The sequence below is a fragment of the Ochotona curzoniae genome, unplaced genomic scaffold, assembly GCF_017591425.1.
Source record: "Ochotona curzoniae isolate NIBS_2020 unplaced genomic scaffold, NIBS_Ocur_1.0 scaffold_4812, whole genome shotgun sequence".
In the NCBI taxonomy this organism is placed as follows: Eukaryota; Metazoa; Chordata; class Mammalia; order Lagomorpha; family Ochotonidae; genus Ochotona; species Ochotona curzoniae.
The window spans coordinates 3,710,698-3,725,717 of record NW_024467124.1 but is presented as its reverse complement, the minus strand read 5'-3'; the positions used below and the strand labels follow the sequence as shown (position 1 = coordinate 3,725,717).

Genomic DNA, 15,020 nt, shown 5'->3' with positions numbered 1-15,020 from the left:
CAGCCCTGGGCTAATCGACATGTACTCATATACTTTCACATGTGTGCACATGCACGTATGAGAACACTGCAAAAACTCAGGGAAATGGAAAGAATACATCTATCTTAGAATAAAAACTTTTGAAATCTATGCATAATTTTTTCACAATATAAGTTTCTATTACTTTCTTAAAGCAATGTAAATTAACAAATGAATGCCCAGAGCTCACACATCAAAAGTTAACAGTAATTTACACAATTCTAGGATGATCCAGGGAATATTTTGAGGACAAAAGTCAACTGGATTACAGTTATGATGGAGTCTGTTTGCAATGAAGAAATATAAACTTACACATTGGCAAAGTAAACTATATTACTTGGCAGTCAGTTCAGTCGCTGCTGAATGGCCTGCTCAGAGGCAGGCTGCATTGCTGTTGTGCCAAGTGGCCAAGGATGGCTTCACTGGTTAGGTAACATTTGGGAGGTGACATAAGGCGGACCGGGGAATGTGGTGGTACATTGGCTCCTCCATTTGCAGAAGATCCCTCCAGCTGTTATGGTTAGACTGGATGAAATGAGGCAAAGGAGAAGCAGGGATCCCAGTGGGAGACGTTGGCACGATCCTGGCAAGGGACAATGGTATCTTAGAGACAGGGTGATTAGATCCCTGGATACATTTTGAAGTTATTGGTGGTTTGCATGTGAAAAGGGTACTGTCTCCATATCCTCAATAACCAAGAAGACACTTACGCTCACTGAGGCAGGAAAGAGTGAAGGGAGCAGGTGTGAGTCAGGCCAAGAATGTGCTTTTGGTGTTATATTGGAGACTTTTATAAATTATCAATGTAGAGATCATATGGAGAGACTTAAAATACATGTTGGAAAAAAATGAATTAAAAGATGTTTATTTTGGTGCAAAAAACTGCTTCAATCCATCTACAGTTTTTGATAACTCATTTTTTATGAACATTTTGATAACCCCCTCATATACATTTTTATATCAAAATAAATTTATCTCTTACCGTTTTCTACAGATACCTCTAAATATCCTGGAATACGATATAGTATGTGGCAGAACTTCTCTCCAAGAGCTTCCTCTAAGCTCTCCCTCGCCTTAGTCTGAATTAGGAGCTGTCCAGTTGGGCAATCCCTGCTCCCTCGGAGGCACACTGCCCATGTGGAGTGCAGTGACCCAGGAGACCTTTCTTGCTTTCTTGATTCTGAGCTCTGGAGATAAGGATCTTCACCTGAATTCCCCATACCAGTCCTAGAACCTGACTCAATCACAGAATGAGTGTCTTGATTGGGGGGCTTAAAAAGCAAGGAGGAGGGCAGGGCTGGCAATGCTGCCCAGGGGGTTAGGCTGCCTTCAGTAGCACCGCTATCCCATACTGGCACAGGTGGGAGTCCTGGCTGTTCCACTTCCAGCCCAACTCCATGATGGCATGTAGAAGCACCTGCATTACATCAAGTGTGACTTGGATGCTTTTGCCAAACTGTGGCAGTTCATGGGTTGTCATCCACATGAAGGGTCACATGAACTTGAGAACAAACACCAGCCTGTGAACAGCTTCTGCTACCGTTGGCATGTACTGAAGAACTAAGATGTCATGATCATCTTTAAGTCCCATTTGGAATTAGAAGGCAGGAAAATTTCACCTAATCGCATTAAAAAAAAAAAAGCTGGAGGTATTAATCCAATTAGACAATTATGGAATGAGACAATGTTACCCTTTTTCAAAACAAGGAAATGACTCGGCAAGATCAAATCAATTGATCCGAGTTCATACAGCAAGCTGAAGACTGCAGGACACAGAAATCTTGGCATTTTAGTTTATCACTGACTGACAGAAAATAACAATAAGATGAATAGTGAGTGTATGTCACATGGAGGAACTTAACCATAGATTATTTTTATGTATTATCTCCCTTCTTGTAAAATGAATGAGCCAATATGTACAAAGTGTTAACCCCTTGCTCTGGGGCACTGAGTTAACAGTGGAGCCAGATTTATTTCCAAGGGCAGCCTGAATCCAGAGCCCACAACTTAAATCATTATATTGGATTTGAGTCTGGGTTTCAATGAAAACATTTTCAAACTTTTCTACAGAAAAAAAAAATCTAGTATTAAAGATCTCAGAACCAGAGGTTCGGTGTCTCAGCAAGAATTCAGCTGTTGTAGAGCAGTGGTAGAAACGGATACTAGAAGATATCTAACAGGAAGTCCAGATAAAAATACAGCAACTTTGGAGCTTAAAATTCAGCCTTTCAAAGGAATCAATCTTTTTTTATTGTGAAGACACCAGGCAACTTTAGAAAGAGCCAAATATTTTATGTAAACTCAATATATCCCATACATCCTAAGTAACCCTATTTTGGGCTGCTTGTAATTTAAGGGTCAGAGTCCAAGAACCTAAGTTTCTACCTATTTTACTTTGTCCATGAAATGAGAACTACATACCCCATAACAGCATGGAGTTATAAAACCATGTAAGCTGAGGGGCATCCTGCAGAAACCAGACAGGAATCAATTGGCAAACAGTCTTAGTTTCACCCTTTCATCAAAATAAAAAATTGCTCTCTGTGCATTATTAACGATCATTAAAAAAAAAATCCCTATAGTCATATAGCTACAGAATTAAATTTTGGAAAATAGTGAATAACTATATAGCACCTCAAACCAATTTACCCTTACCAGTTTTCTTTCTTCACTTCCCAACCCCACGTTTTATTACAAGATATCCTGATCATTAACTATTAATCCTGTTTATATTAATTCCAGCTGATCCAGTAGCTTTCCAATCTGATTAATATTTCCTGTTTTGTATTGGCTGGAAAATTACAGAAACAACTGAATAACCAAGCATGACCAGATTTAAGAAAACACAGCACTTGCACACCCTTCATTTAATCACATTTCGACTGAAAACAAAAATGACTCCATTCCAAAGTTACGTTTAGTAGCTAGGATGCTTTCCCAGAACTCCACCAAAATGACATGAGAGGCAGTCTTGGGAGACCTCAACAGGCAGAACGCCACCCCCACTTCCCAGATTCCCTTCAGACACGTGCTTGCCGTCCGAATGCCAGCCCTCTGCTTGGTGGGTGCTGGGTCAATGCTGCCCGATTCTGTGCTTTGCCTTTGCTGGGCTACTGCTGAGCACTGCTCAGGGCATTTCCCCTTGGACAGCTCAGCAATCCCTTGTTGGGTTACCATTCATTGCTCCTCTAATATCCTATGCATTAGTATCTCCCTTGATGGCAAGATATATTACTATGAAGAAATATCCTGTTTCTACTCACCACTCTCTCCCTGAAATGCAGTATCCATGAGGGAAAATTTAATAAATATCTGTTTTCTTATTAAACATTCAAAAAAGCCATTTTAGTATGTTTATTTCATTACCACTAAACCTCGTGACAGTCTGTTAATACTGCCTGTTCCATGGGTTTAAAAATATATGCCAGAGACTTAAAGACAATCTTTCTTGCACATTTGTGATCAATCTTTGTACATTTTGTAAAACTTGATAAATGTCCTGTCCTGGAATGGCATCAATGCTGTTCCCATCACAACCCCAGCATCTACTCCAATGCCTGCTACAGCTTCTACAAGACACTCAACTAGAATTGTCTCCGAACTCTTTCAAGTACCAAAATATGCAAAAGTTCTGGAAATGCCTTATACACAATGGGTAATAATTGCAGTTAACCTACATACATTTTCCTACTTTAAGTTAACTTGAAGTTACTTGTTATAGCTAACATTAAGCAAAGCTATGGATGCTACATTGATTAGGGAGTAACATAAATATTCAGATATTCATTGATTAGGGAGTAGCATACATATTCAGACACCATTTTAGGGGGCATTCTTTCCACTCACAAGTGGCTGACTCCACGATTGCAGTCTGTGGATGTGGGGAGTGGCTATTTTGGTTGACTGATAAACTTTAAGGTGATTCTACAGAGAGAACCTGTGCCTAATGAATGAAAAGAACCTGCCAAGAGCAGTGTTTCTATCAGCTGTTGTGCTGGAGCTGACAGGAAAATCAAAATTCTTGGGTAATAATCTAAACCCTTTCAAGAAGGAAGCAACAGATCATGCTGGAAATGACACAACCAAAAAAGGGAAAGGTTGAGTGTAGCCTGAAACACATGCCATTATAAAAGCATGATATTAAAAAAAACTCTGCTTTAAGTGCATGCTTTCATAGACAAAAACAACAATCTCAAAAATCAGAATCCTGGCTCTGTCATCTGAGGATCCCAAAGCAAAGCAGGAAGGCTCATGGAGGGCCAGCGTTTACACAGGCCTCCCTGACCCACGGACATAGGGTAGTGAGCAGCGTTTACATAGGCTTGCTTGACCCACGGACACGGGGGAGTATGCACCGTTTACACAGGCCTCCCTGACCACGGACACAGGGGAGCCGGCAGCGTTTACACAGGCCTCCCTGACCCATGGACACGGAGGAGGGCAGAGTTTACACAGGCCTCTCTCCATGACCTACAAACACAGGACGATGGGCGATCACAAAGCTCCAGGATGACTATGCACACCTTCAAGCACAAAGCTGTGAAGGAGTGGACACTGTAGAAAGGCCTGCATGTGTAGATTCTGCAGACATTCTCGGTTGGACTTTACCTGAGGTCTACGGCCAGCAGCTGAACTGACCGATGTTGAAGACAAGGCAGAACCTCAGGTTTCTGGGTGGTCTTCACCACTATGTGAAGACAGTGTGCCTAAAGGTGATGAGGGCTGGGCTCCGTGCTGGGTGTGGCTAACACAACCAATGCTCACAAGCAGACTCTGAGGTAGAAATGTCCATCACTGTAATAGTGATCACACCAAGCAAAGCCAACCAGTCAAGATCTGGTCTACACCAAATCGTGAACTGAGAAGAACCAGGTCTTCTCCCCTAGACCACAACTCCTCCTGATACCCTGAAGAGATTTAAATGATTATGGGTAAGTTAGCTATCTCTGAAATAGAAAATGAAAACTCAACTGCTGGGCCAGTACAATGGCTCAAGTGCTAATCTTCCATCTCTAACCGTATGAGCCCATTTGTGTCCTGGCTGCTCCACTTCCCATCCAGCTCCCTGCTTATGGCATGGAAAAGCAGGGGAGGATGGGCCAAGTCCTTGGGACCTTGCACCCCTGTGGGAGGCCCAGATCTTGGTTCTAGAAAGGCTCAGCTCTGGCCACTGTAGCCATTTGGGGAGTGAACCAGTGGGTCGAAGATGTGTCAATCTACCTTTCCAATGAGAATTCAAAAAAAAATAATAATAATAATAATAAATGAAAGCTCAACTGCTGAAACCTGTCATAATCCAAGCAAATTGTATCTAGGACCCTTGAGATGATGGAATGGATGGACAAACCCCATTCTTGTTAATAAAAAAGCACGCACAAGACCTCAGTGCCCCAAGGGGCACACATGTTGTCAGCCAGGCTCAGTGTAGACCTTGCACAAGCATCCTCAATGATGTTTCAGCAGGCCCACCCTATACACACTACTGAGGTGCCAAACAGATGCAGGTGTGTCCTTATTTAGAACAGTTCCCAGTGGGAGAAAGCTCCTAGTTAGGTTATGCACAAGTCGGGACAAACTTCGGAGGGCAACAAGTTCCTCACTCTCCTTTCTGGAAGCCCTGGCATCAGCTGGCAGAACTCAGAGCTCTTCCCTACCATCCCATGTACTAGGTCCCTTATGCTTTCCCTGGCAGACATTGATCCTTACTCTGAGAACTTTAATCATCAGCTACAGGAAAACAAACTCTAGGTTCCAAGTAACTGAGTTAGGCTATCCTCTACAACATCAACCCTTTCATTGGAGCTACATACATCTGCATCATTTTCCCTCATCTCTATCTTTATTCCCCTACGAGAGTGGAAGCGTTCGCTCGATGGTCTCTGATTTCAAACAATTAAAGAATTAACGAGTGATGATTAACCAGAGGCACACTGCCTTACACTCAGATTTCCTCAAAGTTTCTTCCCCTACTGAAGCCAAAACAGTGCCAGATAAGCAGGAACATCTCTTTTTGTACAAGCAGGGCAAAGTCAGTGAGGAGGAACTAATGTGGACAACCCCCACGGTGCTAGAAGCAGCTTTAGAGAATCCCACACCATGGCTCCATTCTCCAGGTGACAACCAAGCCAGCCAGATGCGGGGAGAGTGTTATTGGTCAGTACTAGAAAGTGGCCATGTTAGGACTTCTGCTGTCACCAACAACCAAAATAAGACGATGTACCATGACACACACATGAACCCCGTACCAGCGGTGGACAACGTTAACACAAAGGCCATCTGTTGTGCAAACTAAACCAAGTGACAAATGCTTGGCTAATACAGATAAAGTGCTGAGAACTAAGCTTTGGGGACTAGGAGCAAGTACCACTGTGACTACTTGGTTTCAGTTGGGGGGGGGTTAATACTATGTGCTTATAATCCCGCAGATCCATGAGTAAGAGAGCAGAGGAACATTTGGTAGAAACCTGGATGTCTTCAAGGTTGCTATGAAAAAAACGAAACCAGGAATGATAGAAGTATATTTTCTTTTATATACAAAAATGAAGGCCCAAAATATGGTTTTTTAAAGTAGCTATTGACAAGATGGGAAGTTTCTGCTTTGCTTTGGTTAAAACAGCCCAGGAACCAGCAACGAGTCCCCTTTCTACTAACAGCACAGAAACACAGTGACATGGCTACTTTTAGTACAGAACAACTTCCAAGAGAAAATTAAGTTAATTTTAAACTAAGTCAAACGTCATACCAATAAATAATTTTTTTTTTTAAAAAAAAAGGTAGCATCTTTGTCCTACAGTCTTGGGCATAACACGTACACCAATTTAAAAAATAAAGCTTCTCCCACAATAGTAATTACAGGTGTTAATGCAACAAGCAATGAAAGGAAATTAATCTATGAAAAAGAATACTAGCAACCAAAATGAATTTTAGAAGTTGACATTTTCTACAACTGTACATCCTCTAAAATAATTGACCAATACCTTCTTATAGAACATAATTCAAATGATTATTGGCATTTCAATATAGTCCAAAAGAAACAGTTAAAAGAATATTAGGTACACCAAATCTGGAACAGAATTTATAATTCTGATCCACGGCTATGAAAAGGCAATCAACTTCAGTTTGAAACTGTCACCAGTGATGAAATACACTTCAGAAACATAAACATTGGGTCTGACAATCTTTAGTATTGGTTAAAGAAATCTCAGATGTTCATTGCTAATGGAAATGATTTCAATCCAATGTGCAAAAAAAGTGCAGCTGTCTACGCTTATCTGAAATATATAAAACCAACAATACTATGTACACCCTTTTAAAAAGATTCTGAATTTATTAATTTAAGCATATTGCATCTCTGTTACCGGTCATCCATGTGCTGCAGAGCCCAGCGCGTTGCGACCTTCTGTTACACACACAGGTGCACCTGGAGAGCACATCCATTCAAGTCCTGCTCATCATCACACATACAAACCCAATGGCGAAACGAAAACATTACTTGGCTCTAGGAAACCTTGCACCTGTAAAAACGTTGTTTCCGAGAGCCCTTTCTGGTCCATTCCACACACTCCTGCTGTGGCACACTGGCTGGCAACTCAGCCCGAGACCAGCAGCGACATGGTGGCCTGTTTAGCCTCCGGCACGTGCGACTACGGCTTTCAGGGTAGGCATGGGGCAAATCAACACGGATGAAACAACACTTCGGCAAAGCAACTCTTATTTGTCCTCAAGAACAGTTAAAAGAAAATAAACATAAAAACCAGTGATAGAAAATCAACAAGCAAATACAAATCAAATATCATTCTGCATTTCCAGAACTTGCTTTCGGATCTGCGCGGTATTCCTGGTGAACCACGTACCAACCTTTTCTGTGTCTATATCAAGTACTTTCATTAAGTTATTAAAATTGCTGTCTTGATCCCAAGTCACATATCACTCTAATGATTAGGAAATCAACTTACTCAAATATTACTCTGTGCAGTGCACTCACCGGCTTGGCAAGTACAGAGGGATTAAAAACACAACAAAGTCTCTCACTTCCAAACTGGAGACACAGGAGTCCTCAAAATCATCAAACGGGGAGAGACGAGGGCAAGGGGGGATTACTGGCGACATGAATACTAGACACCAAACAGGACATTGAAAACTGTTCGGTCAGAACCTAGGAACATAACTTCCTGGAAAAGTTTTGAAAACATCTAACCAAGCATTGCCCGAAGTCCAGCGAGTCCAATGCTCCGCTTGCGTTGGCGGGAGCCCGGCAACCAGTGCTCACCCATTCCCACCACGGCCACCTCCGTCCGCACACTCCTCCGGGCCGGGCCACCTGCCCCCGCCAACTCTAGCTGCAGGCGATTGTCTCCAGCTGCTGCTCCGCCTCGGCAGCCATGGCCGCGGCCTGCAACTGTTCCGTCTCGCTCTGCATGGCGCTGGGCGTCACCTGCTTCCTCTCGCTGTGCATGTTGTTCTCGTGCCTTTTGAGATCCGAAGCCTTGGCGAAGGCCTTGGTGCACGAGCCGCACACAAACGGCTTCTCCCCCCTGTGCCGTCGCTCGTGGTCCTTGAGGTGGGACTTGTGTTTGAAGGCTTTGTCACACATGTGACATGCGAATGGCCGCTCGTTGCTGTGAACCCGCTCGTGCTTCTTCAAGTCCGGGGCGCGGATAAAAGACTTGCCGCACACCTCGCAGCTGTAGGGCTTGTAGCCCGTGTGGATTTTCAAGTGTTCCTTCAGGTGGGCCTGCGTGGTGAAACCCTTGGTGCACATCTCGCAGACGAAGGGCCTGTCGGCCGTGTGTAGCTTCTCATGCTTCCTCAACCTGCCCTCGTCAGAAAATGTCTTTCCGCACGCCTGGCAGGCGATCTGCTCCCGGTGGTGGCCGTAGAGCAGATACTCAAACTTCATGTCGCTGGCCGCTGTGGTCCAGCCCGGGGTCTGTTCATCTTTCACCTCGCTCATCCCATCATTAAAGGTTAAGGCCTGAGGGGTCTGGGACCCTAAGTCTTTGGATTCCGGGGTCTCCATGGACTCTACTTCCTGGCCGTAGCAGTTGACTTTGCGAACTTCCTCACTCCCCAGCTCTTTGAGGATCGCCTCCTGCACCCGCAGCGTCGTGGTGGGTGACTTGCCGTCCTCCTGACTCGGGGGGGTGCCTTCTACCGTGTCGTCAGAGGGACTGTCATCCTGGTCCCCGATCTCCTCCACGTCGTCGTCCTGCGTGTCGGCAGCGTCCCCGATGGGGCGATTTATTTTGAGGCAGTACTTACTCTTGGACTGGCCGTTGTTTTCGTCGGGACTGGACACGTCACGCTTCTGAGAACACAGTTTATCCAAAAACCGGATCCCAAGGATCTGACCTGAGGACATCATCAGGTTGACATCTTCCTTTTTCACAGAAATCTTGGCCGTGTACATGTAGTTCAGGACTTCTTCGAAGATGTCAGACCGCAGGAAATCTATTTCTATCACCGAAGAGCTATCAACCTCAAGCTTCTTGAATAGCTTTTTAAAGTAGGTGCTGCAGGCGGCAAGAACACATCTGTGTGCTCGAAATTTTACATCCTCAACCACGATGGCAATGTCGCAAAACTCTCCCTCCAGGCGCTGTTCGTTCAGTGTTTTCAGGAACAGAGTTTTATGATCGTCGTCATTATATTTAATGGTTTCAGACATACTGATGAAAAACTCCTGCGAGAAATGGTTTCGGAAAGAAGGTTTAGTAGTCACGGATAATACCACTCTATAAAGAAAACAATGGCAGATCTCGATTTCCTGATCAATGTCTGGAGCCAACTTGAGAAAATTGATGTGAAAAATGATCCAAGGACAAATACAAAAAGTGATCACACCCAGGGGACACTTCTCTTTATCAACTGCCTATTACAGTAATAGCAACTTTTACAGACACTGATCAAAGTGCTTCACGTGCCTGCTTAATGTACTTTCTACTCATCTATCTGTTTATATATCTGAAAGAACGACTGGGTGAGACACTCTCCCATGCATGAGTTCACTCCCCACATGGCTACAACAGCCAGTGCTGGACCAGGCTGAAGCCAGGAGGCAGGAACTCCATCCTGGTCCCCGCGCCTGTGGACGATTGTCCGCAGCCTTCAGACACACTAACAGGAGCCTAGAAGCAGAGCAGCTGCAATGAGCACTCTCACACGGGTGACTGTGTCACAGGCAGCAGCTTAACCGGCAAGGCTACGGCCACCACCACTTCCGACACAAAGTCAGAAATCTGCCCAAGACTCTACCGCTGCGGAGTGCACAGCTGGGATCCCAACGAGGCGACACAGCTCCAAAACTCATGGTACGCAACAACTAGTCAGCACAAGGAAGTACCAGCAGCAGTAACTCAGCTTCAAGGTTTAGGAAACAGGCTGCTGACACAGCGCCTCCACTGTCTGTTCCATGCACTCTAATTCCACGTATGGGGAAGAACTAGTTGGCACTGTCGTCCTTCCCTGATAGCGGAGACAAATCACTTTCATACGTCTGAAGCAGACATCATTGCTAAACCATTCCACCGCAATACTTTATTGATAGTTTTCTTCTTGTTTTTCCGCCGTGGTCTGGGGCCACTCTGCAGGAGAGTCAGGGTTTAATCTAAGAGAATCAGGTGCCCTCTGGGGACACAGCGATGAGCAGCTTCCTGCTCCCAGCAGGGTGATCTATCACCTTCCAGATAAGGTCTGCACCCACCCTGCATGCCCTTGATAAGGACTGTACACCTAACAACTTAGAAATGGCACCAGAGACCTCTGTCGTCCCCTTAAGGAAATGATCTCTTGCACAGGTTTCCTTTTCAAAAATCCTGTTTTGCTTTTATTCAACAAGGTATAAAGCTGAAGAAAACACAGGATTTTTTTTTCTCGCCCTGAGAAATAGAAGCCTTAATGAACAATCACATATTTTTTAAAGCAAGCATAAACTCTACTTTTTGAAGACAGAACATCCAAAATTATAGTTACCATGAACAATTCAGGCTATTCTCTTAATGCCTTAAACACTGAAATCTTCCGATCAGAATTCCTCTGATCAGGGGCTTGCCAGACCTACAGAGGAGAGGAGAAACAAGAGTGAGGCAACGTTCATCTCGCAGGCTCAGCCAAGAACGTTTTTCAGAACAGATTTAAAAGATAGTAAGAATAAAGAAAGCCTCCCTTGCTTATTCTGCCTCTTGCACATGTACCCATTTCCACGTTGGCAGCCAAGAGGCAGGTGGATGGCGGCACCAGGTCCAGTTCTGAAGAGACAAGAACTAGAGCAGGGAAGGGCTGCAGCACCTGCCGCACGGAGGGGCTGTGCACAGGGCATGGCAAGGAAGGGATGGAGAACTACCCGAGGCGTTCTCCTCACCACCAAAGCCATAGCCCTACTGGAACAGGTGCCGACTGCTAGACTGAGCAAGAGCCACTGATGCCTGCGACCCCCACCATTTCCTGCTGACGACGCAGCCCTCCGCCTTTTTTCCCCACACTCAGAGCTGTATCTTCAACAACTGACAAAGCTCTGGGAGTACACAGACCCCACAGTTAACATGGCGGGAGAGGGAACGGCAGTGGCTTTTCCCCTTCCACACCTGTACAACATTGCACCCCCTTATCCTGAAAGCTGTAGTAGGGGGAAAAAAAAAAAGAGAAAGTTCTGATGTTGCTGCTTCTACCCCTACAGGTAGGCTCAAGGAATGTGAGCTGTTTGTGAGTTTTAACTCTTACCCGAAGAAACTCCATCCTGCAGACCAATATCCTGAAAAACATAAAAAGTTTCCTCCACTGAACAGTGACCACATATAAGCTGCTTGGAGCGGCAGGGGCAATGGGTTCCAACAGTCTGACACCACAAGCTGGGGCGAGGCTCCCACACAACAGCACCCTGAACACCCCCAGGAAGTGCCTTCCAGCTACTGTGGGCTGGGCAAAATCAGCTCAGGCTGCTTCTGACCGGGGACGTGATTCACGACTCCCTGTTCCCAAATGCACCCCAGCCTGCAGCCACCTGCAGATCCTTCCTGCCGGCTGTGTTAGTAGGCATTCGCCCTGGGGCCTGTGGCAGGAAAGTGCATGGGGCAACGACGAAGGAGAGGAGTGGCCACTGAGTAGCCATGGCAACACGTCAATGCGCTTTTTTTTGTTGTTTTGTTTTAGGCCAGCGTCTCTTGGGCCACCTCTCTCCCAACATCTCAGAGCACCGGAAACCTGCGGCCATGTGTTCTCTGGCATATATAGGTGCGCTATACAGATGTTCCCATTGCTAAGTTGAGATGAGTCAAACCGGAAGATCGCCGCTACCAGGGTGCTTGCAGAAAGGTGTAGGGAAAGATGGAGCCTCAGCTACAGCTCCACAAGGCACAGGGCTCTTTCCTAAAGGCTCTCCAAACCGCCCGCACCGAGCCGCGAGCAGCGCTTCCAGCGAGCCCAAACTTACATAAGCGGCTGCCTTCCCTACCCCCGAGAGCAGCCGTGACAATGGCGGCCCCGCGACTTCCCTGTCGCAAGCTCGCAACTTCGGAATGGGGAGGCTTCAGGGCACCCGGCGCAAGCCCCCGAGGGGCCTTCTAAGCCCTTCCTCTCCCGTCTCTGGGTCCAGGGGTGGAGTGGGCAGTGGACATTTGCGCTCCTGCTCTCCCCCCAACCCCCAACAAAAGCATCTAGCCCTCCGAGCCGGCGGCCGGAGGGGGCCCGCTTTTCCCTTTTCACAAGCAGGCGCCGGGGCGCAGGAGGCCCAGGGCCCTCGGCGCTGAGCGCGCCGGCTGCAAGGAGCGGCCGCGGCCCGCAGCGGCCCCGGCGGCGCGAGCAGCGGGAGCGGGCGTGCGTCCGGCTCCGCAGCCCCGCGCCGCGCCCGTCCGCCCGCCCGCCCGCCCGCGAGCCCGGAGCTCGCGCCCCGCGCACTCCCCGGCCGGCTCGCGCCGGGCCCTCCCCCGCCCTCCCGCGGCCGGGGGCGGGGGCGGCGCGCGGCCGGCTCCCCCGAGCTGCAAGCGGGCGCAGCCGGGCGTGCGTGCGCGGGGGTCCCCGGCGCCCCGGACTGGGGGGGGGGGTCCCCGGCTCGCTCGCAGGAGGGGCGGCTCCGGGCGGGCCGTGCTCGCTGCTCGGTGCTGGCGGCGGCGGCGGGCTCGGGCCGTCCCCACCCCCATGGCGGTGCACTGCGGCGCTGCGAGCGGGGGCGGCCATGAACTCGGCTGCCGAGCGCGCGCGCGGGGCCGCCGTCGCCGCTCGCCCGCCCGCCCGCCTGCCTGCCCGGGTCCCGGAGCTCGCTCCCCGGCCTCGCCCGGTCCAACACCCCCCCCCCCAACACACACACACACCTCCCACCCCACGCCCGGCCCCGGCCCACGCCCGGCCCCGCTCGCACCGCGCCGCGCCACATCCTGGAGCTGGCTGCTGCCCCAGCAGCGCTCGGCGGGAACGCGCTTCTCCGGGGCCGCCCCGCCGGGCCGCCGGCCGCCCCCGTGCCCGCCTCGCCGACGGCCCCGTCCCCCTTCCGCACACCCCGGCCCGCGCTTACCTGCAGCCTGGCACAGCCACGCACAGTCGCCGTGGGCTTCCCGCGCTCGCTAGCACGCAGGCCGGGACGGGATGGACGCGTGGGGCTCGGGTGGAGGGGGGCACGGTGGGTGGCAGTGTGTTTTGGATTATTATTTTTTTTTTTTTTTTGGAGTTTGGGGAGGGGACGAGGTGAGGAGGGGGGGGATCGTGCACGTCCCCTGATGGGAGCAGCCCTCCTCCTGCACGAGCACGGACTGTCTAGCCGGCCGTGAACACCCCCACCGCCGCCCCCCCTTCCCGTGCATGCGCGGTGCGGGCTGGGGGGGGGGGGAAGGCGCGCCGCCGCCTGGCGCAGGCACGGAACCCGAGCGGGCCTCGGTGTGGGCGAGCGCCGAAAGGGTTAAGCCGGGGCCGGGCCGACGCTTTTCCTCGGCGGTCTACGGGGGCCGCCCTCCTCCACCCCCGGAGGGGGCCCTGGGCTGCGCACGCGCGCGCACGCGCGCCGCTCGGAGCGCGCCGGAGCCCGCGCGCGGGAGAAGCGGGTGGGCGGGCCCGGGGGCGGGGCCTGCGCGGGGCGGGGCGGGCCGAGGCGCGCAGGCACGAGCGGCGTCCGCGGGCACCCGCCCCGCCAGCCGCGCCTCGGCCTGGCCCGCCTCACACTCCGGGCCACGGCGCAACGCCGGGAACGCGGGAGCCGGCGCGCCCGGGCGTGTGCATGTGCGTGGGCAGTACCGCTCGGAGCGCGCGCGGGGAGGCCGCAGCTCCCGGGGCCGGCGGCGCCCGGGCACCCCGGCCCTTGTGCGCTGGCTAGCCGGCGGCGGACGCGCGCTCGCGGGCGCACTGCCACGGCCTGAGGCGTGAGCTCATGGTAGGTCCGGAACGCACGATCGCGGCTCTGTGAGGCCAGCTCGTCGAGACCCCCCGCCCCGGCGTTTACCCAGGGCTCCGGAGGCCTCGAGTCTGGTAGTCTTGACCCTGAACGCGAGAGCTTTGATAAAACTTGACGCTGCCTTTGCTCTCCCGTTCTGTGAAGGCAGCAGCTCGGATACTGGAGCCTGTGCCTGCACGGAGACCCAGGCTGTAGCTCTCTCCTGCTGCTGCCCTTCCCACCTGTCTGCATACAGGAAGGTGGACGACACCACAGGAGACAACAATGGTATTTTGCAAGACATGCATACTTTTTTTTTTTTTTTTTTGCCTTTTTGAAGGTTCATCTGTTTGAAAGGTAGAGGGACAGAGTGGGAAAGAAAGATTTCCCATTCCACATAGTGACAACCGTAGCCAGTGCTGAGCTGAGCCGAGCTGAAGGGTTCCATCTGGGTCTCCAGCGTGGGTGGTAGCAGCCAAGTGCGTGAGCCCAGCCAAGTGCGTGAGCTGTCAGTTGCTGCTGCTCCCTAGGCGTGTTAGCAGGAAGCCCGGTGGAAAGCCGGGAGTGTGTGGGAATGGATCCAGGCGCGCCAAGATGGGATGTGGTGGCCGAGCAGCAGCGTGTTAACTGCCTGTTGCCATGATGCACA

General features: G+C 50.0%; 1 protein-coding gene across 3 annotated transcripts; it reads right to left on the bottom strand.

The window, feature by feature from the left end:
* Positions 1–6,525: 6,525 nt before the first annotated feature.
* Positions 6,526–13,777, bottom strand: ZBTB14 (zinc finger and BTB domain containing 14). 3 transcript variants are annotated; one of them, XM_040970566.1, is made up of 4 exons: positions 13,523–13,715; positions 11,737–11,767; positions 10,990–11,073; positions 6,526–9,700 (listed from the first exon to the last, which is right to left on the bottom strand). In XM_040970566.1, exons 3-4 carry the CDS (start codon positions 10,990–10,992, stop codon positions 8,354–8,356), a joined length of 1,350 nt encoding a protein of 449 aa, XP_040826500.1. In that variant the 5' UTR covers positions 10,993–11,073; positions 11,737–11,767; positions 13,523–13,715; the 3' UTR covers positions 6,526–8,353. The 3 variants fall into 3 exon arrangements, with proteins under 3 accessions (XP_040826500.1, XP_040826501.1, XP_040826502.1); XM_040970567.1 differs by lacking the exon at positions 13,523–13,715 and adding an exon at positions 12,017–12,806; XM_040970568.1 differs by lacking the exon at positions 11,737–11,767 and having other exon boundaries at positions 13,523–13,777.
* Between the last annotated feature and the right edge of the window lie 1,243 nt (positions 13,778–15,020).